Source organism: Zootoca vivipara, chromosome 1 (assembly GCF_963506605.1).
Source record: "Zootoca vivipara chromosome 1, rZooViv1.1, whole genome shotgun sequence".
In the NCBI taxonomy this organism is placed as follows: Eukaryota; Metazoa; Chordata; class Lepidosauria; order Squamata; family Lacertidae; genus Zootoca; species Zootoca vivipara.
In genome coordinates this window covers 96,220,800-96,247,584 of record NC_083276.1, presented here as the reverse complement: position 1 = coordinate 96,247,584, position 26,785 = coordinate 96,220,800, and the positions used below count along the sequence as shown (strand labels likewise).

Below are 26,785 nucleotides of genomic sequence, written 5' to 3'. Positions count from 1 at the left end.
TCCCTGGAAGGACAGATCGTGAAGCTGAGGCTCCAATACTTTGGCCACCTCATGAGAAGAGAAGAATCCTTGGAAAAGACCCTGATGTTGGGAAAGATTGAGGGCACTAGGAGAAGGGGACGTCAGAGGACAAGATGGTTGGACAGTATTCTCGAAGCTACCAACATGAGTTTGACCAAACTGCGGGAGGCAGTGGAAGACAGGAGTGCCTGGCGTGCTATGGTCCATGGGGTCACGAAGAGTCGGACACGACTAAACGACTAAACAACAAATACAACAAACCAACAACACCAAGACTGTCTTATGAATATAAAGGACAATTTTACTAGAATAGGTATATAAACTCATAAACCTAATAAACAATGAGCAAACTAAAGTGCAATGTGCCAGTTTTGGTGTTGTTGATTTGTTGTATAATTATTGCACTTATGATTAGACTTTTCCATTTGCTTTTACTCATTTATTGCAGACATGCCCATTTCCTTTTCAAAATTAATTATTATCTGTCAACTCTTCAGAGTTCCCACAAAACTCTTATTGTTTTGTCTTCTCCCAAACCCAAAACTATTTCTGTCTTGAGAACAAGTGCCCAAAGTTGAAATTCACATATAAGCTGAAGTAGCATTAATAGTTACTTTATAACCTCTTTTCTTATTTATACACTCATTTTTTCCCTTCGACTCACAAAAAGGGGCTTAGGCAGAAGTGATATGAATTATGAAAACCTTTTCTTTTTGAATGAGATGGTAAAATGCTTCACAGTTCCATGCCAACAGAAGCATTAATGGCTTTTTGGGAAGAAATAAAAGTAAATTCCTTCTGTTCTCAAAAAATACCTGCTGAGCTAGCAGCTTTCCATTAACACTTGACTGAAATAATGCAACTTTTAAAATGTTCACGTAACTGTCAAGTAGTTAATCCCCAATACTGACTGCAGACCACCTACAGCACATTTCAGTTTTTCTAAAACATATTTATCACAAGAGCTTTAATAGTTACAGACAGGGGTGTCACCACCATGACCCAATCAGGCAATTTTCAGTGTTCTTTGATTCCAGTTGCCCTCCAAAGTTATTGGATGCAAGCCTCCCAAATTAAATGGATATACAGTAAATAAGAAAACAACATTATAGGTGAGCAAAATAGTTTAAGCAAACAACATAGCAGTAAATAACACCTTCATACTTAGATCAATGGTTAGTAGGTATTTGGGTAGTAGGTAATGCAGAATTAACCTTATTGTGAGGATTTTCTGGGGGATCAATAGTAAAAGACTATGTATTAACAGAGTTGCTGTGCTTCAAAGACCTCATGTGAGACTGATGAACTTCAAAACAGAGCTGAAATGCCACCATTTCTTAAATGGTTGGTTATTGACATGCACTTTTTTTTAATGAAAAAGATTTTGGTTTACTCTGTGCACTAAAAGCAAGAAAGATGTGATCAGCAAATATATTATTGCAACATTCTAATCATATGCTCATGGCAGACCTTTGAAGAGTCAGGAAGCAGTGCAGCTTCACAGCAACTCAATCATGCAAGGTCACACCTTTATCTTTTGTGAAAGAGATCTGCCCTCCTGCTCTCTCAGTACAAACTCCATGCTTCAAGTGATAATACAGTCACAGAATTGTAGGGTCATCTAGTCCAACCCCCTGCAATACAGGAATCTCAACTAGAACATACATAACAGATGGCCACCTAACCTCTGCTTAAAACCTAAAAGGAAGGAGAGTCCACCACATTCCAAGGTAGTCCATTCCACTGTCAAACAGCACTTACTGTCAGAAAGTTCTTCCTGAAGGAGTCAGAATCTCTTTTCTTGTAACTTGAAGCTATTGGTTCAGATCCTAGCCTCTGGAGAAGGAGAAAACAAGCTTGCTCCATCTTCCATGTGACAGCCCTTTAGATATCTGAAAATGACTATAATATCTCCTCTCTCCTCTTTACCAGGCTAAATATACTGAATTCCCTCGATTGTTAATCATGAGGCTTGGTTTCCAGACCTTTTATAATCTTGTTTGCCCTCCTCCTGTGCACATGTTCCAGCTTGTCAATATCCTTCTTAAATTGTGCTGCCCAAAACTGGACACAGTACTCCAGGTGTGGTCTGACTAAGGCAGAATAGATTGGGAATATCATTTCACTTGATCAGGACACTAGACTTCTGTTGATGCAGCCTAGAATAGCATTAGCTTTTTTGCTGCTGCATCACAAAATGTTAATTTGGTATGATGTTACTGTGTTTGACTAGTATATGCAACACATCTGATCAAATCTCACTATAAGCATAAACCCCTCAGTTCCTGTCCTTCCACAAGCCATTATATTTTGGTTCTGATTTCATAAAATGGGGAGATTTAGTTGTTTCAAATGAGTTTCATTTTTGAAGAAGCACTGCAAAGCTAATGCTTCTTCTAAGTTCTATGAAGCGTGAAATACATAACATGAGTGGAAATTCATAGTGTCATATGCCGGTGGGACAACAGACAGACACAACAAGCTAAAGAGCTTAGAGGAAACTACAGCATGTTGTTGAAACAGACAGCTCATGTGACACATCATGAAAAAAGAAAAACATTGCTTTTTAAGGGGAAAGAGTCAAGACCTATGTTTTAAACATGGCTCTATAAAAGTGTCCCTTAGAATACATAAGACCTAATGCATTGAAAGGTCAAGGTGCCAAATAAAGAAACAAGAAAACAAGAAATCAAATTTTAGCTCCAAATAATGTAGTATTATTTGTACAGTCGTATCTCGGTTTTTGAACAGCTTAGTTCTCTAATGTTTTGGCTCCCAAACGCTGCAAACCTGGAAGTGACTGTTGTGGTCTGCGAACTATTTTTGGAAGCCGAACGTCTGACGGGGCTTCCGCAACTTCCGATTAGCTGCAAGAGCTTCCTGCAGCCAATCAGAAGCCACACTTTGGTTACTGAACATTTTGGAAGTTGAACGGACTTCAGAACTGATTCAGTTCAACTTCAAAGGTACAACTGTGTATCTTAAAAAATGAAATATCCATATGGTGCAATATCTACTGATGTCTGCCAACTTGAACAATTGAAGTCTGCTTGCACAATGGGACTTTGGGTTTCTCTCCTTCTCTCGTTCAGTTGCCCCCCTTGGGAAACTCTAAGCTTTTAGTGTCTTATAAGCCTGCTACTTATTGTTCAACAAATTATGCATCTTCTAGATAGCACTCTTCTTTAAAACTTTAAAGACTTTTAGTAACTTTTTCATCACACCGTGTGTGGTAATCATAGACACAACTAAAAAAATAAAAAGGTAGTCTAAGAGTCACATAGCAGATCTTTTATAAAGAAGCAAAAACACCCTTATCACATTTCCCGTGTTCTCTGAAGCTTAAACATTCCTCCAAGGGGGTTAAAAAAGCACTCACAATTGCTCAAATTTATCTGTATTACATCTGCTATGTGCAATCTTTTAAAAACAAATTCCCTTTACTGACATATTATTTATATTATTGCCCTGCACCAAAAAGTGGTAAAATATCGGCATCAACTTAAACCTGAATTCTACACTTTTAGATATAAAAGACAGACACGTAACTGTGTGCCTCATGCTTGCCAAGAGAAACAAAAATGTTTAAGGATTTTTTATTTTTTTAAGGTGGATTCTCTGATCCGGTTTTGATATCAATACAAAAGCTATATAATTGCATACCTTTTCATGTTACTTAAACATTAAGGGATTACATAACATCACAATAAACTGTTATGTTGCAGGTGGGCTGCTTTATTTTACATGGTTGACCACTGAGGTTAGTCCAGCTTCCTTGCATTAACCTTCTTTAGCAAAGCATGTTTGCTGATTAGATAACTTTTAAGTCACAGGCACCAGCATTAGTTAAAACTCATTGATCTCACTAAACCAGTTCACTTAATGCTGGTTATGCAACAATAATAGCTTTAACTAATGCATGTCCATGAAACCTAACTTATCAGTAGTCATGCCCGCCCTGTGAATCGCCCTCCCACCAGATATCAAGGAAATAAACATCTATCTGACTTTTACAAGACATCTGAAGGCAGCCCTATACTGCTGGTTTTTTAATGTTTGAAGTGTTTGTATTTTTTGTGTTTAAATATTTTGTTGGAAGCTATCTAGAGTGGCTGGTGCAGCCCAGTCAGATGGGCAGCATATAAATAATAAAACAAACAACTAACTAAAATGTATGGGAAGACCCTGAGCCCATGAATGAAGGTAAATGCTAAGCATTATTCATTAGAGGGCTCAAGCCTGTTTACTCAGACTAGGAGTTCCATTCAGACCAGTAGGATTTAATCACTAGTATGACTGCAGCCTAAGTCTTATGCAAAAGTACATTAGGATCAGACAAGAGGTGCAATTGCCTTCAGTTAAGATTTGACACCAAAGACTGAAGTCCATTGCCGTTTAAAAAAACAGAAGAAAGAAATCATACCATCTTGGATATTTGATACTCTAAAACAGAATTTTTTAAAAAGGCACAGCAACTTTCATACCCACCTGCAACATTGAGTTTTTCAGCTGCTCCTGAACTGGGAGTAGCAGTGGAGGTACTATTTGTGGAGTTTGCACCTGTGCCATTGATTACAAGGTTCTCCACTTTAGACTCAAGCTTCCCAATGCGTTGTAGGATGTTGTCTAGTAGGACGGCAAGAGTTTTCTTCAGATCTAAGTTAAGAAAAATAAAGTCAGTTAACCTTACACAGAACAACATATACCAGGAAATATACCCATTTCGTAAAAGTAACAGGGTTGCAACAAACCCTTCCAACCCTCTAATTTCTTACCTAAATATTTCCACAGATCTTCCTTAACTACCTAAGTGTGTTTCTAAGGCTAAAGGCATTCTACAGCCATATGCTGTCAATATGGTTTATTATAATAATGAACATTTACAGACAACAGTTATGTTTTTTCTAACTACAGAGATATGCACCTTCTTAACCCCAAAAATGGGACACGGGTGGCACTGTGGGTTAAACCACAGAGCCTAGGGCTTGCAGATTAGAAGGTTAGCGGTTCGAATCCCTGCAACAGGGTGAGCTCCCGTTGCTCAGTCCCAGCTCCTGCCAACCTAGCAGTTCAAAAGCATGTCAAAATGCAAGTAGATAAATAGGTACCGCTACAGCGGGAAGGTAAACGCCATTTCTGTGTGCTGCTCTGGTTTGCCAGAAGTGGCTTTGTCATGCTGCCTACATGACCTGGAAGCTGTACGCTGGCTCCCTCGGCCAATAACGTGAGATGAGCGCCACAACTCCAGAGTCAGTCATGACTGGACCTATTGGTCAGGGGTCTTTTACCTTTACCTTTAACCCCCCCCAAAGAGTATTTCAATACAAAGTAAAAGGCTACCTTTTGTGGGGAGGGGATACACTTTTTATAACTTGTCAATTTCATCTGTATACCATCTCAACTTGTCCATATGTGCAGTTTCTAACCGTTTAAATAGCCATTTTTCTTAATAGATGGGGTTGCTAAATGTCACCAGTACTGTACTGAGCAACAATATTTGCCATACTTGAAAAGGTTAACAATCAAACTTTCATTCTCTTTCTTTAACACATCTTGTATATGATGTATGAATAACATCAAATAACTCCTGTTATTTGGTTGATTATTTGAGAACTTTGCACCCAATAACTTCAGACCTTTGGACAACTCCATGTTGGAAGTCAGCACCCATTCTACCACATAATTTGTAGGTTTGTACACTAGAGTAGCAGTGCAGTTATAAGCACTAGCAGTTCCGGCTCAGACTGACATGAGTACCGTACTTCTAGTGGCCTTATTAACTCAACCCACTATTCCTGTATTTCAGTTTTCCTCAATGATCTAGAAATATGTAAGCAACAACCCTATCTTATACACTTCTTAAAGATAACTTATATTAGAGGAGATTGCAGGGGCCTTGCTCCACCCTGCTCTTTTTTATTCCCATGCCACATGTCATCTGATCTCAGGCTTGTGGTTAAGCTCTTTCTTCAACACAAGTTGTAGCCAAGAGCAAACTTTTGTGCAGTCCCAGTAAGCCATGGTTTGGCTTGCTACATCGTGAAAACCAGGCCATAGCGTGAAATACTTGGAGAAGAAAAAGCAGAATTATATTACAACATCTTACAATATTTTTCCAACTGAAAATTAATTTCCAAATTTACCACTAGTTTCTGGTAAGTGATTTTGGCTGGAAATTTGACCTGTGGTAATAAAAAAAAAACCTGCATTATTGCGGGAATTTTCTGCTTTTCTTTCTCCTGGAATAGAAAGCACTCCTACGTCCTAACTCAGACTTCTAAAAACCTTCAACAGATACTACTTGATAACTCCCCATCCTTTGAAACCATAGAAATTAGAAATTATTTCCTTGTGGGGAGGGAATTAAGGCAAGTTTTCTGAAGCAGTCAACATACTTGATGGCTGAACAATGCAGATGCAGAAGATCTTCAACGGTTATAGCTAACAAGCCAAATGAAGTGAACATTTGGTCCAGGCAAGTTTCTAATCTTGGCAGGTTGCTATTTTTAAAAACACCCTCAGGAAATGTACTTGGTTCCCTTGCGACTTAGGATCAAGGTATAAAGGCTTTGCTTTCAGAACAGCCTTTAGCATTCATATGCCTTAGTGGATCTTCTTTTTTTGTTAATTTTTTAAAAGGCTCCTTGTGAAGAGGAAAGCAGCACATCATCACCATGCTCTAAATTTGTTCCATGCAAGTGCCAGCCTAGCACAGATTCTGCTTGGTTTGCAATACACAGTAAAATCACAATGCAAGCTACCATAGCCTGGAGGCTGCCACAGACAAACATGAGCTACAGAACAAGGGATATTTGTTACTTCAGCTACAAAGTGATGCAACAGTCAGCTGCCTAGGGGATGGTGGCCTCAACCTTTCAAGCAAATGTATTCACAGAAACACCAGCATCTTATCAGAAAATGAGACAAAGGTATACAAAAGCAGCATGGCACCCTGGCATCTCTGGCACCAGTTCTAAAGAAGGGCTTTCATTCCTAACAGAGGAAGGGGAAGAAGATACCCGAAGCAGTAAATGAATGGCTGTATGCTCTGACTTGTGAGCATCACAGCTCCCTTCTCCTTTGGCAAGATTAACAGACAAACCAAGTTAGATCTCGCAATGATAAGATAGTGATGGGGGAAAAGGACCATTGTAAGTGAAAACAAGGTGAACAACTAATTGGCATCTAGCTTTCTAAAGCGGCAGGTGCCTTCTAGCAAAACAAACAGAAAGGTCAGAAAATGAAAACCAATGTACAGGGAACACACACAGTCACACTGCATTTAAAGGGGCACTGCACAGATTCACTGCACAAAATTCTCATGAAGTATAAGATCACAATTCAAACCCAAGTATATGCCCAAGTATATTCTTCCATGCACTTTTCACATATGAAGTGAATGGCTTGATCTGATAAACAAACCAAGACAGCCTTTGCCAGCCTGGTGTCCCCCACGTGTTTTGGGCTACAACCCCCATCAGGTACAGCCAGCTCAGCTGTACTGGCTCAGACTGATGGTAGTTGGAGCCCAAAATATCTGGAGGGCACCAGGTTAGCAAAGACCGATCTGATTCATCACTTTCAATATACCTTGGGATATACAGTATGCTTTCTTGGTGCATGGTTAAAGGATCACTTATATAGCTGCCGTTTAATTACGTAATATTGTGCTAAAGCTACATATATTTTAGTATTTTATTTGAATATATCTTAGTATTTGATGAGAACGGCAAGCCAGGGTTGGGAAACCTTTTATTGTCTGTGCTACCCATAATGTGGAAACTTTTTAAAAACTTATCGCACTGCTTTAATTGCAATGAATAATAGATAAATACAAACACTGTTAACTAGTGATGGTATTTTTTGGCTCATAATGTTCACCTCAAATATGATGCTCTTGTTGTAGGCCTGAGAGATCTTTTGATTAAATCTTAAACAGAGACCTTCAGCCCTCTTATCCTGCCTCCTTTCCCCTCCCTCCCATATCTCCACTTACTTACTTCTATGGGAGCAAGAGAACAGAGAAAGGTTTCTGTACCCTTTTCCTGTCTAACGCCCAGTACGATGCTATGGCTGCATGCCAGACAAAAGAAGCACATGGAAATGCTGTTTCCCAGCACTGCTTGTGTTTGGCTTGCAGCCATAACATTGTACCAGGAAGGGGGGGATATTTCTTCTCCATCATTCATTCCCCTAACGCAGTTCCCCAAGGAAAGTAGAGAGTTTGGTGGTAGGAAGAGGGAGGCAGGTGCTGAGCATACGGGAAAAAGAAACTGGGTTTTGAGCCCAGTTATCAAGCCTGGCAAGGATGGTTTCTTCCCATCATTACCAGTCTTCAGCTTAGAGAAATTCTACATACTACATGTAGTTCCATGCTTATTTTTTTCAGACTCTTATTCACATTATGCAAAACTTTAACATTTGTTTCTTAACCTTTCCACAAATGCACCCCCCATTCAACACTCTCCCCATAAACATACCTTGTTTCCATCGAAAGGTAGAAAAACAGGTAAAATGGGTTAACAACCCCTGTACTCAATGTTAGTTTTATGCTTCAAAATAGAAGATTCAAAGTGTACATTGCATAAAGACAAAGAAAATGTCTGATGTAATCACATAACAACACACATTGTTGTTGCCTTATAGAAATCAACCACTGACCTTTTTTTTAAAATGAAAAAAGGGATTGCACAGAGCCTAACACAAGAAAAACCTTGCTTCAGAACTTAGGATCCACTTCTTACATGACAGTAACAGCATAAATACTATATTCTCATGGCTCTAATGAATTTCATGCAACATTAGAACATTGGAGGGGGATCACGGAGGATGTTATCTTGGGTTTTTTTTCTGAGTAAAGTCATGGGGCACCTTAAAAGACAAGGAAGGTTTACTGTAGCTTTCTCCAGGCTGTGTAACTAACCTAAAATATTCCAGTAGTGGTTTACATGTGGAATTAATGTAAAATGAGTCCACTTTCAGAAGGAATGCACCTCTGATGTTATATGGCAGTTCAGTAAATTTTGCTTGGTTCCCATGCAATTAAGTACTTACGCTGACAGACCTTCCCTTGTTTACTAATGGCTGTATTTTTCCAGTGAAAAGGTTTGCATGTGATTGATGGAAAACAGGGACACTATTTGGATTATCAGAGCCAATGTCACTTAAAATTAGAGATGTGGGACATCAACACAGGGATATAAACAAGATTATGACCCGTGTAGCAACTATATACAGAAAAAGCCTTTAGAGAGCTCCTGCATGTAGTTTGCGAATAAAACGTTTCTATGTGCATTTGTGCACATGTGTGCCTGCTCACACAAATACAGCACTGTTTTATCCAACTAGGCTTTTTCAAGGTAGAATTGGTGGGTATTGCTCTTGGGAATTTTACAAATGGGTTTAACATAGTCTTACAGCTTTAGCTTTGCATTTTATTTTACTTCTCTTTGTACACCACAATATTTTTTAAATTTATTTATTGCGTTTATATTCCGCCCCTTCCTGCCAAAGGAACCCAGGGTGGCAAACACATCAATATCATTAAAATATTCCAGAAACAGTTAAAAACAATCACATGCGCTTAACCAATTATTTCAATGTTGCCTGGAACAGTATCTTTCAACCATCAAATGCCTGGGTAAACAGGATTTTTTTCGGGGGGGGGGGGGGGCTCCTGAAAGTCAATAATGAAAAGTGGTGGAAAGTTTCTAAATTCAATAAATAAATAAATAAATACCAATAAAACACAACACATACAAGTTAAGCCATGCTTCCCATTTCTGGTACAACTTATTTTTATCTGTGGGCAGCATCTGTGCCAAGATTTTGGGTGGCTTTTGGTCTGAGCCACTTAATGAATTGTTTTTATTCTTCCCAAAACACAGAGGAACACATGCTCCTGCTTCACTAGCTGGATTTACCTTGCAGCAGAATCATAAAACAGTGGAACCCAAAAGGACAGCCAGCTCATCCCAGGAGAAGTTGCTAAGTGAGTGAAGCTAAAGTCATGCTTTTGCTATAGTCAAAATCATATCATTCCGAACCAGACAGATTGATCCAATTCTCTCTTACCATATGAAATGCATATGCAAGGAATAGGACTCTGCATCTGAACAATCAAAATATTTCGTCACTGCGGTTCATAAAACATTGGTTTTGTTTCTTTTTAACAGATCAGTAAGGGCTATTGTTGTTTTTCTTTCCCCTATATCTAATACATTTTGAGCAACCCTTGTTCCTATCAATTGAAGTGACATACAAATGTTTAAATAATGGTGCTAGTTACAAAGAGGTAACCGAAGCACATAATCTATTATAATCAACTGCATTTATAGTAATTAATTATGAATTGCCAGGTTGGTTGGTAGTAGCACAAAGGTGAGACATAGCTTCAGCCTTTACTCAGTCTTATAAGCACCGAAACAAATAAACATTCCTTGCAAATAGAGAAGCTTGTTCATTTACACACATTAGAACAAGTCTTCAAACATTTACTTTGCTTTCCCTACCAGCTTTAGCTGTCATCATAAATGAATGCATAATTGTTCACCTTAACACTGACCTCATTTACACATGATGCTAAACTATGATTTGACATTGTGTGCAGGTGTCTTTGAGAAATATTTGGCTCAAGTGCTTCCACCTCATTTCTCCCATGCAGTTGGGAGGAGAAATTAAAAAAAATGATTCAGTGTTACTTCCTCCAGTTCCTGAATTGTTCTTATGTACTGTGAAGGAAATGGACTATTCTGTTGCAGACTGTTCTGTTATATAAAGCTACAAATCTTGCATGTAGGTTGATTTGGGGGTTATGGAACATTCCTAAGCCTAACCTGTCTGGGGTTCAAACTGGAAGGTGAAATACTAACTGAAGATGAGGTGGATGGCAAGTAGCCCAGTGATGGCCAAACTTGGCCCTCCAGCTGTTACAATTCCCATACAATTCCCATCATCCCTGACCACTGGTCCTGTTAGCTAGGGATGGTGGGAGTTGTAGTCCCAAAACAGCTGGAGAGCCGAGTTTGGTCATCACTGATGTAGCCTCTCATCTGGAGTTGGGATTTGACTGTCATAATTTCCATGAAATTGTGGATTGGGAGTCACAAGGTGACACAAGACAGAATAAAGTGAACAAAAATGAAAATGAGAGAGAGACAAAAAAGAAATAACAACAAGTGGTGGGGGGAGTAGGAGGTGGTGAGAGAAAAAGAAAGGACAGACATAGTTAATAACAGAAAAAAGGAAAAGGTAAGCGCGGTGCCAAGAGTGGAGTACAGTTTGAAGAGTACAGCAAGGAAATTCACAAGATACAGCTAAAATATTACAACTTGACAATATTAACTACACCTGCATTTTGCAATGCAGCAATGTTAAGGTCATTAAAACATTTTCACTAACCTTAAATCACACACAGAGAGTGGCATCTGGTTGGCCACTGTGAGAATGAAATGCTGGACTAGATGACCATATGGCCAGACCCTGAAGGGCTCTTATGTGGTTATCATCATTGCTCTAGTTCTGGCCTCATAGGTATCCCAATCAACACTGACTTTTGGATTTTGGCATACATAGGGAGACCCTCAGCGGCAGATCCTGAGTCCCAGACATTCAGGCTTTTAAACAATGTATGGAGGACATCACAATGACTATCCCAGGTCAAAAGGGTGCCCTGCAGCAAGATATGGCTGACAAACTGAAAAATCTCTCTGCCCCTCCCATGTACAATGCCCTTCAAGCTGCTGGCCTGCCATTTTATCAGATATTTGCTATTCATCCAAATCTTTGGTAAGAGAAAAAGGCCTTTGAACTGAAACTTTTTGAGAAGAAGCTGCTCCCTGGCAAAAAATGAAGGCTAGTATTTGGGTTTCAGCCAGTGGAAAAGGCTGAGCTCACTGTGGTCATTGCCAGCTATTAATATGCAACTTTTTAGCTTGGAAAAACTTTTCCTATGAAATAAAAAAATTGAAAAAACCAGTAAGTCTGAAACACCACATTTCAACCACAAAGTGGGTGATGTTTCTTTGCCTAAACCACCTAAAGTGACATTTAAAGAAGTTGGGGAGTTCCTGCTGTGTAGTTATAAGCCCAATTCCTTATAGCCACTATTGTTGACACTTTGAGTCACTAAAATAGGGAACGGGTTGGCAGAGCGGGGCAATGGGTGGGAGGATGTGGAATGCATACTTAGCAATTAGGGCTTATTTGCCATAGCAAAAAATAACTCTGTTCCAAGACAGTGGGGAATTGTAGGGTTAATCTTGCTCTAGAAAAAAATCTTACTATGTGACAATAGCAGTCCCTCCCTATTGTTGGAGATCTAGAACAAGAGGTACCTTCAACATAAAGAATAGGAAGCTGCCATTGGACCATCTAGTCCAGCCTTCTACAATGACTGACAATGACTCTCCAGAGTTTCTCCAGCCCTATCTGGGGATGTCAGAGGTTAAACCTGGGACTTTCTGCATGAAAGTAGATGCTCCACCACTGAGCTACAAGCCCTAATGCATTTGGTTTAGTACTATGGTTACCGCACCTTCCCACTGATCTTGTTACACTATTTTGACCACCAACCCATTTGACAAACATATTCCAGCAGGAACATGATTATTAGTGAGGCAATTAGGTAAGTAGTTATACTGAAGTACGTGAAGACATGAAGGGCTTTTTAAAAAGAATCATTATTTAACTAAAACTTTAGTTTGAAAATGAATGGGGCAGGTAGAAGTGGTCTTAGATGACATGGTATATCAATCAGTAGACTTTCCCAAGGCTTATTTGCATTGAAGCACATATTACACAATGATATATTTAGAAACTGGCAAGTGACGTGAACATTTCCAAACATTCAGTGGTCTCATTTACAGCCCCAAGGCGCAAACTGTATGCCATGAAGGAATTTTAGATGCAATATATGTTCAAGCAAGGATGAGGAACCGTTAGCCTTCCAGATTTGCTGGACTACAATTCTTACCATCTCTTGACTATTGACTATGCTCGCTAGAGCTGATGGGAGTTATGGAGTACAACATCTGGTGGGCCACAGGTTTCTCACTCTTGTGATTAAAGGAAACAATTTGGAGCATTCCACATATTTCATTGCAGTAAAAGCAGGGGTACCACTGAATGTATAACCAACTGAGAGCTGCAGTTAGTTTTACCTCTCTTGTTTGTGTATCAGTGATGCATGCAAATGTGCACCTAAATCTGCCTGATGCATTATAATTTTAGCAGAAAATGTTAGGTGTATACTTGAAGCCATAAAGGGTGAATTAGAGCATTCCCCCGGGGGGGGGGGGGGGAAGCAAATTTAATTTATTATCTCAAAAGCATTATCTTAACAATAGAAATGTAAGGACATTTCTTTTGGATCAGACCTAAAGCGCATGAATACAAGCATTCTATTCTTACAGTGACTAACCAGATGTTACATGTCTATAAAAAGCTCAAGAGGCAAACATAGGTAATGCACATTTAGAAACCTAAGAGTCACAAAGGATACTTTTTTAAAGAGTAACATACATTATTATGCAACTATATATACAACAACAATATTTTTAATATCGGGTAAAGTCAATTTTAAAATTCTGTATGGTAATGAAAACTTGTTTGGTATATTCTATATACTCTTACCTCAATGTTCTTTCAGTAACAATATTTTAAGGCTACATTAAGAAGACACACACACACACACACACACACAATATTCCAAAAGCTATTCCAGTTTCGATAATCAAATGCTTTCTTAGAACTTACTAGTTGATATATTTACTACCGCATGTATTTCTCACAAAACCTAAACAGACAAACCTAAACAGACAATTCAACAAGTATTTGAAGACAGATAAAGAAATCCCAGTGTTTTTTCTCTTCCTGTAGTTCTCTAAAACTGACTCCCACTTTACCTGTCTTCCTGCCATCATCTAATTCCCATTCATGCCATCATATATCCTTCATAGTTAAAAGTGTTAGATAACTAGGGTGACATGGGTTCAAATCCTGACTCAGCCACAAGAAGCTCACTTGGATAACCCTGAACCAGTCTCTCTCAGCCTAAACTACCTTATACTGTATGGATGTTGTAAGGATAAAATAGGGAAGAACCTTGCATCCTTTCTTTTTTGGGGGGCCCTAACAATGGGAGAATATGCTTGAATGGGTCAACTGACATTGGAGGTGAACTAGAAAGGATTGAACTTGGTCTCCAGATAATTCTTGTTACAACAGCAGCCCCTGGACAGTGTCTAATTGTTTTAGGAAGCCGACTCACCATACGCAGTCATCGTACCAACATATGGTCCATCCACCACGTTCCTATTCTCTTCCGCCAGTGCTTTTATGTATCTTTTGCTGAGGTCCAGTATTTGCTCACGAAGCACCGAACTGCTTTCGTGCTGAGTCTTCTGTTGGATTGTAAAATGCAGCAGCATCATTCCCCAAATGAAGCCAAAGGTCACCAGAAAAAAGCCAAGTTTCTGAGAGGACAACTTCCATGGAGTAAAAAATGCCATGGCTGTTCAACCAGCTCTGGAGTCAACTGGAAAAGGTTTGAAAAGTCCAAGCCAATGTCTCAGTTCATAGTCCAGGCAAGTAACAAACAAAATTCCGGTGCTATTCACGCTGGCTCCTTAGTCAACATATTGCTGCTATTCAACTCCATCCTGCTGCTGCAAGAGAAAAGGAAACATATGGCAATTTAGAGTAGCAAAAATACCCACCAAAACTCTTCAAAGCTGTTTTCATGTTTATAACTCCCCATTGCCAGCCTTGGAAAGCAGGACAATGTGCTTTCTTGGTAAATTTTTAATTGTTATGAATCAATATTTTATGACACAAGTGACCATAGAGTCCAGGAAACATTCAGGAATGGATCAAGAAATGTGTCTTTAACAGATATGGTCCCTGGGCTGACCTTATCACCTGATGTCCTATAGTATATGTGCAAGACATTACATTTGGGACAGAAGAGTTGTTAGCATCCATCTGTCTCAAGAGACAATGGAGTCTGCCTCTGGGGAGTGAAGTCAAACTGCTGTGTTAGCAGCACCAAAGTGATCACCCTGGAGCGCAAACATAGGCAGTGAGTATGGAGGTGCTGGGCTGCCCAGACGACAAGATCCCCCTCTTGGCCTTGCCAATGTGGTTTAAAAAAAAGCAGAGCAATACATTTGGCACCAGCTTGGCTGCAGTGGAGAGCCGAAGTTTGGGGGTGCCTGGTTTACGCCTTAGCCTTTTGTTCTCCCGAATATATCCTGCAAAGCAGCAGAGGTTTAGGATCAGAGTCTTCCTTATCTGAGATGGGCTACCTTCCCAGGTTGCCCTTCATTTCCCTCTATAGCATGTACACAAACCGCCTTCTTGACCACTGGGTCCACTATTGGTCTCTTCCACTCAATCCTCCAGAGCCTGTCTTTGGCATGCAGGGGACGTCCCTAACTCACTGAGCATTTGAGACCCACCAGCTACCTTCACCTGGTTTAGCCAGCCTGGTTTGAAAGGTAAAAGGTAAAGAACCCCTGGACGGTTAAGTCCAGTTGAATCTGACTATGGGATGTGGCACTCATCTCCACTTTCAGGCTGAGGGAACTAGCGATTTGTCTGCAGACAGCTTTTCCGGGTCATGTGACAGCATGACTAAATCGCTTCTGGCACACGGAACACCATGACGGGTGCCAGACCACACAGAAATGTCATTTGCTGCTGGTTTAGTCAGGGTATGGCTACTGTTTCAGGCTGACAGGTTCTAGGAGCCACAGGTGAGAGCTGAGTGCAGGTTGGGGACCAAAGATGGACAAACTTCCCCAGAAGGAGCATGATGTATCCCCTACCAAAGGTACTACCCCTCCCCTAACAGAAGTATTCAAGCACAATTTATGCAACCATGCACAGCCACAATGTTGCTACATGCACATCCCCACACCATCCTTAGCCAATGGGTCAATGGTCAGTGATGATAGAAGTTGTGGCTGAACAGCATGTGGAGACCTAAGACTGGGGAAGAATGGTGTAGATAATTTGGAAAAGAAAGTTGTTTCCAGTTTCATCCTGTGATATAATGGAAATATAGTTTAAGCTTATCTTTTCGAAGAACACACACAGCCTAAAATCAATGAGTGACTTCCACAAATAATTATTTCATATTTTGTTAATCATTCGCTTATAAAGATTAGGAGGATGGTTTATTGTCAGTCCTCTTGGCAGAGATGGTTGCATCCAGCTGATGACTTCAGATGTTGCCAAAGTGCAGCAAATTGTCAGTTGTTATTGTATTTTTACTGCCAAGGGGAGGGAGTAGTACCATACTTGTGGGATTTCCTGCCTCAGCTGCCCAAGCTTGCACCTTGAGTCCCAAGGTGCAAGGGCAGGGGTGGGGAGAAAACCATTTGCTGCTTCACCTCAAGCTGCAAGATTAAGTGATCTATAAAAAGGTAAAGGTAAAGGGACCCCTGACCATTAGGTCCAGTCGTGACCGACTCTGGGGTTGCGCACTCATCTCACATTATTGGCCGAGGGAGCCAGCGTATAGCTTCCAGGTCATGTGGCCAGCATAAATGCTCTCAAATACATAAAATAAAGAAGAGGTCTTGGGTCAATCCTGTTCCCCCATCTATACATCACAAAAACAGCTGCTCTCCCACATCTCCTTATGGACAGCCCACAGATAGTCACACTCCATTCTTCTCAGGCTGTTCTTGCAATGTTACATACTGAAGTCCTTCCCTTCTTAATGTCAGATGGTAATCCTCCTTTATACGGTGATATCTGCCACCTCCCGCTTTCTAACAATAACCTCTACTGAAAATGATTAAAAATATACTATGCAGAGAGATGAGAGGCAGATGGGCTGAAGGAGGCTAAGCTCTAAGTGCCATGGTCTATACCTCTCTCTCTCTCTCTCTCTCTCTCTCTCTCTCTCTCTCTCTCTCACACACACACACACACACACACACACACACACACACACACTTACTTCCTCCCTTCTAAATAGACATGTATGAGAACTGACAAGGGTAGACGTTAAGATAATGCAACATGAAATCACTTTTAACCTTGAGCAAGCAATGTAGTTCTATTTTCAGGGTGGGGGGCAGGGAGAAGTCTCCTTTGTGCTTGGAGTGCTGCTGAACAGGCCTGTGGCAACCACCCATGATTCTAACAGATACAGGAGTCCTTGGTTGCACTGAGCATCTTGAAACCTCTCCAACTTTCTGTCAAGCATGCCATCTTACACGGCTTAGCCCCACAGAAATGAATCCATCAGCAGACACTTTTCTCATGGTGTGATCAACCTTTTTTCTTTTTCTTTTTTTGCTTGTCCCTGAATCATCATTTGCATGAAGACAAATGGAGGCTTTAAAACAACAGGCCTTCCAGAGCCTCTCACTATTTAATATCATGTTTACAAAGTCTGAACAGAATCTTCCCAAACTTATGGTCAGCCTTTAATTGGCCAGTAATAACAAGAACAGAATAATAAGCAGGAATGCCCTTTGAGCTTCCCCCGGAAAAACACTTCACCTGCCCCAAATGTTCTCCCTTCGTCTTCTAGGTTTAAAGAAAATAAAAACTTAGTTGGTCTTTAAGGTGCTACTGAAGGAATTTTTTTTTATTTTACTTCGATCCAGACCAACACGGCTACCTACCTGTAACTAGGTTTAAAGAGTTGGCAGAAGCTGGCTTGAGGGCAAATGACTCCTATTTCCAGGATGTAATCGCCACGATGATGCTGAAATCTGGATGTCAACTCAGTTGTAGTCTCATGATTTCCCCTGTGACATGCAAGTACGGTTACAATGCCTTGTTCCGAAGCTGCAGAAACTAATTTGGTCTAGTTACTAGTAGGTCCCATCTTTGATATGGAACTCATAGGGCTTTTTGTGAGGTGTTTTATAATATTGCTCCAACGCTCACCAACAGGGATCCTACTACTCTGCTGAAAGGGGCAAACATGGAGTCTTCCCATCATCAGGCAATTCAGGAAAGCAAAGAATGAAGATGGAAATGGCCTGCAACTTCTGCTGCGATGCAGTGTCGTGGATTACAGGGAATGTGTTGCTGGCAACACACTTTTCAGCCTGCCTGCTACTCCTTCCCGCTAACTCCACCTCACCAAGGGAAAAGGCTGCAGAAGTGATGCACTTACCCATTTCTTGGTCAATAGATATAAGTAAGTTAGACTTCCTGGCTTCTGGAAAAGATGTTTGGCTACCAAGCCAAAATTTACAGCTCCCTGGATAACAATTGTTTTCAAGTGTGTCAGGAAACCCTGGGATTTGCAGCAGCTATCAGGGGTTTACCCATGGGGACAAACTTTTCCAAATTATACTTTTCCTTCAACATACTGAGCACTTCCAGAACCCTTTGTAGGATAACGTAGCTCTTCAGCATACATGTTGATGTGGAAAGCGGTCCTACAACTACTAACAGTTCTGTGAGTTTTGTTCAAGAAACAAACAATACTCCATTAAGGTTCTAAACAATTACCCCCAATTTCATTTAAAGTAATAATTATAATCAGCTTGACAGCATAACATGGCATATGTCTGAGACGCAGCTGGGTATCTGTATAGTTACTAAACTGATATGGCTCCTGGGGAAAAGTTAAATTTGTTGGGCTATGATGTGTGTAGACAAAAGCCTCACAATAACTCCCAGAGACAGTTATATGATAGTCACAGTGGAGCTACTTGTGCCCCCTTTTTCCTTGCTGCCCTTGATTTGCTTAACCACCTGCCCATATGAATTTGGAGCCAATGTTTTCTTCAGAGCTTGGTAATGTGGCAATTAAAACTCATCATGAGCCTCGCAAACTGAACTACTCTTGAGAGAGCTTAAAATAAAGAACAGAGGAAGAAGGGTAAATAAATTCTGTTTTATTGCCCTAAGGAACATAGGAAGCTGCCTCATACAAAGTTAAACTATAAGTCCATCTAACACATTATTGTCTACACTGACTGGTAGTGGGTTTTGAAGACAAAATGGAGTGGGGGAGATCCATGTATGCCAAGTTGAGGTCCTTGAAGGAAAGTTGGAATAGAAATGTAATAAAATAAAAATAAAATAAATGAAGTTTTATAAGTTTTTTCATGAATTCTGATAAACACAAACAAGATGAGGAAATTCTCACTAGACCAGAGTGGACTGTCTTGGAACAGAGATGCAGGGGCAGTACCCCTAGGGAGGAGGAAGATTGCCCAGTTCAGGAGGTGAACCCCTGGTGGAATGTGACACAAAAAAGCAGGAGTCATGCTGTGTATTTGGAGCTACAAAATAAACTCCATCCCCTGATCTTGGACATCAATCCTCTGTCAGAGAAGAAAGTACAGTGCAAGGTTGGACTAGATGAGGTCCCTTCCAACTCCACAATTCTATGAAACACATGTAGCTGTGGGTAGATATTTTCAGTGATAAAGCTTGGGGGGAGGGAGTAGATTCATCTCAGAAGTACACTTTTTCTTGTTATGAAAACTTCAGGGGGGGAAGTATTTAACATGTCATAGGACTCATTTGTGAAAAAAATTCTTCCCTTCATTTTACAACTTTTATTAGACAGAAAATTAAAACAAACATTTTACTGGCTAAGTTCCACACTTTCCCAACATTTGATGGTTTTTGCCAGAAAACACCAATGGAAGCTAACTACCTAAACTAACATGACAGTCTTGGAATTTTTCAAAGGAAAACAACTACAACACAACCCTGCCAAAACTGACATCAATCTTAGATTTAAAAGGGGGCAAGAGAGGAAATAAGCCTATTTACATAATTTCCACCATATCTGTGCTTATAGATTGATAATACTATTGTTGCACTAACCTGGTTGGACTGCATCTCAGAGATGGAAAGTAGGAATTAGTGCTTGAGCTACCAAGCAAAGCCATAATTTGTGGACCTCTGATTAAGTCTTGGGTTGTAAGGAATTCAATACCAGCATGGTAATATCGAACAAGGAAAATTATATGGCCCTGAGCATCCAGTTCTTGTTAAGCCATTTTATTTCCACACAACACATATCTATAATATTAAAAAAACACCCACCAGTGCTACATATACTATTTTCTAAGGATGAAGATCAAAGACAAAGCCACAGGCATTATAGTGATACAAGATAGGACAGTGTTGTCAAAGCTGAACAATAATGACAAAAAGATTAAAGACATTGAAGACTGGTTAGAGATGCAAAAGAATAATACAAAAAGATGCAAGGGCTTGAAAACTAGTGAAGGGCACATTAATGCCATTGTTAGAGATAACACACAGCTTAATTTGTAAGAAATCTCCAACTCCAACAGTACATTCTAAGAATGGAAAATCTGTGATTTTCCTGTTAGTTTCCTGCTGATCGAGCATTCAAATGAAATGGTTCAAATGACTCTTGAGTTAATACTCAGAAGTGGATCTACATATGTAAGGAGCAACAGGTCAACAAGAAAGATGGCCCAGGTGAAATTGATTCCATTCAAAATTCCAGGAATTAAGAATATGGCAGCTACATGCCAAATATTGTGACAATTAAGAACTTTGGATACAACTAAGCCAAAGTTAAGTGTTAACAAAAGGAATATGCACCATATGCTTAAGTCTCCCACTGAAACTCTTCCATTGGCAGAGGTAGCATGCCTCACAAGTGAGGAGAAAGAACACTCCTGCGCTCAGGGCTTGCATATGGGCTTCCAATAGTACTGGTTGGCCACTGTGAGAACAGAATCCTGGACTAGATGGCTCACTGGTATCACCCAACAGTCTCTTCTTCTTTTCTTAAATCAACAGGACTTTAAAAGATCTTATGTCCATTTTAATCAACCATCAAAAGCTGTTCCTTAATAAATCCCACACCCGGGCTAGAAAAAGCCACTCAAAGGCCAGATCTAAAAATATCTACCAATCTGCATACAAGGTATATAATATATATAAAAACAGAAAACAATTATTTGCCTTAGTGTTAGATGTTTTTGCTAAAGTAACTGATCCTGTTCCATAAGATTAAAAGAAGCACTAACAGCAATTTTCTGCCAACTGAGCCTTAGCTTTGAGCTGCTCATGACGCCTCCACAAAATAAATATTTAAAAGAGAATCTTATTACACAGGTCTAAAAATAAATTGCATCTATGTTTTCTACCAACTGTAAACAATTTCATATAAAAAAGATGCTTAATTTAATTTATTTCAGAAGAGTGCACCAGAAGCAGATGACATAATATGCTCTTTTTTCCATCATATGCAGGGCAGATTTGCAGAACAGAGAGTACATTACATGCCACAAATCTGGTTAACAGCACTTTAAGTACTTGGGTGGCCTCATCCTGAGATATGCTCAGTAGATACAACTTCAATCTAACCATTCAATCTAATGTGGCAGAACACATGCCTTGCCTGCAGAATGTCCCAAGTTCAATCCCTGGCCCAGAACTCTGGGACAGCTATTGCCATTAAGCGTAGATACTGTAATACTGAGCTAGATGGAACAATGGCCTGACTGTGCAAGCAGCTTCATTCGTTTGCCTACTGAGTCATCACCACATCCTTCCTTCACCATTGCCCAGCCTTGCAGAAACAAGAGATAGCTGTACTGCTACCCAGATAAATTTCTACAATACACAGCCTCTCCCTACTATCATAATGAAAGGCATTTCACTCAAATATGGGCCAGGTTCAGGTGCAACGGGGCCCCCACACAGGCACCTTGGAGGGCTGCCACCAGGCTCATGGCTCAACAGCACTCAGGCTCACACAGATTCATAGTTTGCAATACAGCTTCCATGCAGAATGCTTTTATGTGGCCATCATGGTTTGTATTGGGCAGCCGAAATGATGCCATCCAGGTGCTGCTGAATTCCCAACACCCATCAGCCTAGTCGGCAATGGCCAATGGTCAGGAATGATGGGAGTTTTAGTCCGACAATATCTGAAGGACACCGTGTTGGCTACTCTTGTTTATGTGATTGCACAGTTTTCTTTCTTCTCTCCCCCTGCACCCTCCGACATGCCCCAATGAGGCATATCTTTAACTCTGACCACTTTAAAATTCTACATAATACCACAACTCTTATTTTGGCTTGCTGCCTGTCCTTAGAAGCTACTCATATCACAACATATACGCAGACACACACACACAGACACACACACACACACACACACAGAGTGAGTAAATGAAACTTTCAGATCAGAATCTACTTCCTCTTCCCCTACTCTACCAGCTTCTATTACATGAAGTTTAAAGAATTACCTGTTTTGGCAACAGCGTACCATTTTGACAGCCTCTCTGATTTTTCCAGCTGATATCATTAACTACAAAACAGAGCTCCTCCATTTCCCCTATACTGGCACTCTCCCCAGACTGCCAGACAGTTTAGGGAATAAGCAGAAATCTTTTACTGCCTTAGGAAAAAAATTGAATCAAGTAGGAAAGAAAATTGATTTTAATGACTAGCTGGATAAAAAGCTACTCTTCTCAAAACAGAACTTCCCAGGCTCACTTACTGCACAGTTTGGAATGAATTTTACACCAACCCGAGGATTCCTTAAGAGTGTAATCAGTTGCTTCTACCTGCTAATATAAATTAGTTTACATCTATATAGCTACATTAGGAGCAAGCAGTACAGACCAAAGTTGATGCAGATTCCTTTTGTCTAATATTTGCAAAGTCAATACTGTAATTGCACTCTAAAATACCTTCCCCCGCCTCATCTGAGAAAATGCCCCAGTTTGCACACCACACTAAGCCACCCAGGGCTTACCAGGACTGTGGAAACATGGAGACTCCTGGGTAGCAGCAAAGTTTAAAACCACTTTTACTGCTCCTTCCTGGTCTTTTTTAATATACAGTATACCGGTACTCCCTGGCTTTGCTGAACTACGCCAAGGTTTGGCTTAGCATGTATTCCAAACTTGGGTTCATGGTTAAGCTGTGTCTCACTAACCAGGATGTGTAGCCAAGATTTATTCAGTAATTATTACTGAACTCATCAAATACATATGCTTTGTTTCTAAAGGAAACTTAAGTGTAGCTTTTACAAATGTCATTTATGTACTGCACTTAAGAAAACACTGAAGTGTAGAACAACGTACAGCTGGCTTCAGCATTCCTAACTGGACAGAAAAGTGCTGTGGACATTGGTGCCATTTCGAAACCAGCATGAGTGCACTGCAAACATGAGACAGAGAAAGGGAGAGGCTGTAAGAGAGTAGACAAGCTTAGTTGTTGTTGCTAGAGCAGAACCTGAAGAAGTGGAGTTGGACTCTTTAACATTCTTAGTCACTAGTACTATCCAACCCCACCCTGTGATTCCAGTACCTCATCAACAGTATAGCTTGGAAGTCCTGAAGCCATACGGTAGTCTTTTCCTGCTGTCCTTCTGCCAAGAGCTCTACTCATTCATTTCTGTAAACAATGCTTCATGTAAGATCTCGTTTCAATTTTTACATAAACGAGATAACTTAAAGAGAGTAAAATATTTATTGGCATCTCTGGCAAGAATAATTTCTCATGCATGCTGTTATGCCGACAATACTGTTAGTTTCACATGCCCAAGTCAGTCTGCATTAACTTCCGATAACTTCAGGAAGGTATTTCAATAGAAAGTTAGTGGTAATAAAGGTTTGGATTTAAGCTTCACAAACTATGGTTTCAGATGGCATCTGAATTGATCCAGAGGTAATGGCCTGGAGAAAAATGATTACCTGTTGTCCAGGAGTAGCCATTTAGTTAATAATTCCAATGCAGCTAGATAATTTAGCTGCCATTCCATTGCTTTAATGGCCTGTCCCTGACCCTGCTCTCTGCACTGACAAGAGAAATGGTGAACTAGTTCAATAATATGTAAGTCAAGAAGTATAGCTGGAACCGCAACTTCCAATCCCTGCAATTTGTGTCAAAGGGGAGGAGGGGAGGCAACACTCAAGCCAAGCTATTAATTACATTGTTAAGACTGAAACTCTAGATACAGGAATAGATATTAAGGAGTCCTCTCAACATTTCCTGAACACCCTTTAATAAAATGCAGGGAGACCTGTAGCTCAGCTCTCTAGTTGCTCATGCCTTTTGCCATGCAGTTTGCAAGCAAAATCATAGTGTTTTTTTTAAAAGAATCAAAAATTTCCATAAGAAGACATCAAACAATTTCATGTGCAACAATGCATTGCCTCTTGATAGTTGCAAAGTCTAGACACAGGGTACTTGCTATTATTATTTATTTATGTATTGCTTTCTACAAACACTGAAGTCCTGATACAACTCATGGCCGCAAAAAAAAAAATTGTAATGAATATATCTGTTTAAAAAACTAATACACTAAGAAAATCGCGCATGGAGATCAATTACAACACAGATTATTTCTTCCCTGCTTCCAAAGGAATATCACAAAAACCAACACAATACCAGTGGCCATTTTTGCCTGGGAAAATAAGAACTTATTCGCCTGGCATCCAAAAGATGGCAATGCCTGCATTAGGGGAACCACTCTTGGGACAGAATTCAACAAATGGACTGCTGCTGAATTGTGGCAGTCACCTAACATAAATATGTTAACCTCCATTCCAATATGGTTTGGATGAGTCTCATGCACACAACCAGGTAGTCATTTTTAGGGGCTCAAGTTCCACTTTCCACACATAGTGCTTCGCAGAATAATACAGGCAAAGGTGCAAGCAGGTTGCCATCAAAAGCTGTACATTCACCACCCATGTTGACTAAGAATCCAGAACCAACATTCTTAAACAGAGTATGATTGGTGTAAAAGCAGCAGCAATGTTTAGACATGAACTTGAGAAAGAGCCTTAATCTGTATAGCCAAATGACTAACTAAGCAATACGAAGTAACTAACTAATACAACAAAGTATTGTTTCTCTAAATTCAGCTGCTGGAAGAAAGAAAGCTTACTGTATAACAAGTAAGAGATTTGTGTGCCAACAAATCAATAACTCACTTTTGTCACTAGAAACAAATTCCTGGGTTGAGATGTGCTCAGACCCACCCACTATCCTCAACCTGACTCTGGCTGGTGGATCTCAAGTTTCTATTTAAAACAAACCTGAAAGTCTACCCACTTCTGCCCCAGTTAATCAGATCAATGAGACAACTGGATCTGGAAGCTTTTATAGAGGTCAATGACTCTCACCTGACCTGTGAATTCCTGTGCTGCTGCTGCTTCTTGGTCTAGAGCTGGGTAGCAATTTATAGTATGAATCTTTGACTGACAGCCCAGAGGACCCAGGGTCAGGAACCTGTTGCAGTCATGTACAGTACCTGCAGAAGGTTAGTCTTTTATAGCAACAACTCTAAAGCTTACAGATAGAAAGCCAGTGATTGCACAGTACAGCAGCGTGTTCTTATCTGCACACGGCAGCCAACTCAGTAATCACCACAAAAAAATCTGTACAACATTACTTCCTCAAATAAAGAAGCTTGCATACAATGCACTTGCAGACCTTTCATTTTAACACAGATGAACATGAAAACCAAGAGACTTCCCACAAGTCAGTATCTAAATATTAGAACTCGGTGAATTTTTGTTCACATAGGAAAAACCAATTCACAGCTTGTATGTAAAGCATACTCATATACTTTGATTTAAAATTTTGTAGAGCAATTCTGTCAGCAGTTTCTAGTTAAAGCAGATCATATTTCATTTATTGGAACAGACAGGGCAATACCATCACCTCTTAGCCTGACATAAAGGTAAAGGTAAAGGGACCCCTGACCATTAGGTCCAGTCGTGACCGACTCTGGGGTTGCGCCACTCATCTTGCGTTATTGGCCGAGGGAGCCGGCATACAGCTTCCAAGTCATGTGGCCAGCATGACAAAGCCGCTTCTGGCGAACCAGAGCAGCACACGGAAACGCCGTTTACCTTCCCACTTTAGCGGTACCTATTTATCTACTTCAGGCATCCCCAAACTTCAGCCCTCCAGATGTTTTGGCCTACAACTCCCATGATCCCTAGTTAAGAGGACCAATGGTCAGGGATGATGGGAATTAAGGTCCAAAACATCTGGAGGGCCGAAGTTTGGGGGTGCCTGATCTACTTACACTCTGAGGCGCTTTCGAACTGCTAGGTTGGCAGGAGCTAGGACCGAGCAACGGGAGCTCACCCCATCGCGGGGATTTAAAACGCCGACCTTCTGATCAGCAAGCCCTAGGCTCTGTCGTTTAACCCACAGATCCACCCGCGTCCCTAGCCTAACATACATAAACATAATAAGCAAGTTCTAGTTCTCAGGAGCTGTATTTTCAGTGCACTTCTCAACTGATAATTTTCCTCGACTTTACATTCTCCTGAAATTGTTGATATTCCTGCATTGTAAGGGGTTGGCTTAGATGCCCCCCGGGGTCCCTTCCAACTCTACAGTTCTATGATTCTATGAAATAGTGTTGCAACTTAAGATTTCACAACCTGATCCTCAACATGTGTAGTTGAAACTTAGTGGAAATTGTTTTAGTGCACTTACGTAGTAACAATGTTTAAGATTGCAGACTTAAAATGCCACTTTGTGAACAGATATTTTCAATTCATACTTGGTTAAAATCTTCAAGGCAAAGATGTTCAGAGGCACCAGATTTTGCAATGGAAGAAGCTTGAGAGTCCATACCAGTGCCGGATTTATGTATTTATGTATAAGCTAAACAAGCTATAGCTTAGGGCCCCGCTCTCCCCAAAAAATGTAAAGGAAAAATCCACCAGATGTACATTTACAAAATATAAGATAAAAAAACAAATAAAATAAAACCTACATACAGCAACAGTGTTTTGTGTTGTGTAGGCTC

The 26,785-nt window shown here is 40.3% G+C and overlaps 1 protein-coding gene across 3 annotated transcripts in view; it reads right to left on the bottom strand.

The window, feature by feature from the left end:
- MGAT5 (alpha-1,6-mannosylglycoprotein 6-beta-N-acetylglucosaminyltransferase) overlaps positions 1 to 26,785 on the bottom strand; it is a 118,498-nt gene that overhangs the window by 55,934 nt on the left and 35,779 nt on the right. For 2 of the 3 annotated variants that reach the window (XM_060279337.1, XM_035130388.2), the window contains 2 exons: positions 14,291 to 14,687; positions 4,510 to 4,677 (listed from right to left, as the gene is read on the bottom strand). In XM_060279337.1, the coding sequence (XP_060135320.1) occupies positions 4,510 to 4,677; positions 14,291 to 14,531 (409 nt within the window). In that variant the 5' untranslated portion in view covers positions 14,532 to 14,687. Of the gene's footprint in view, positions 1 to 4,509; positions 4,678 to 14,290; positions 14,688 to 17,663; positions 25,464 to 26,785 lie in introns of those variants that run through there. The other variant, XM_035130397.2, reaches the window with a different exon arrangement.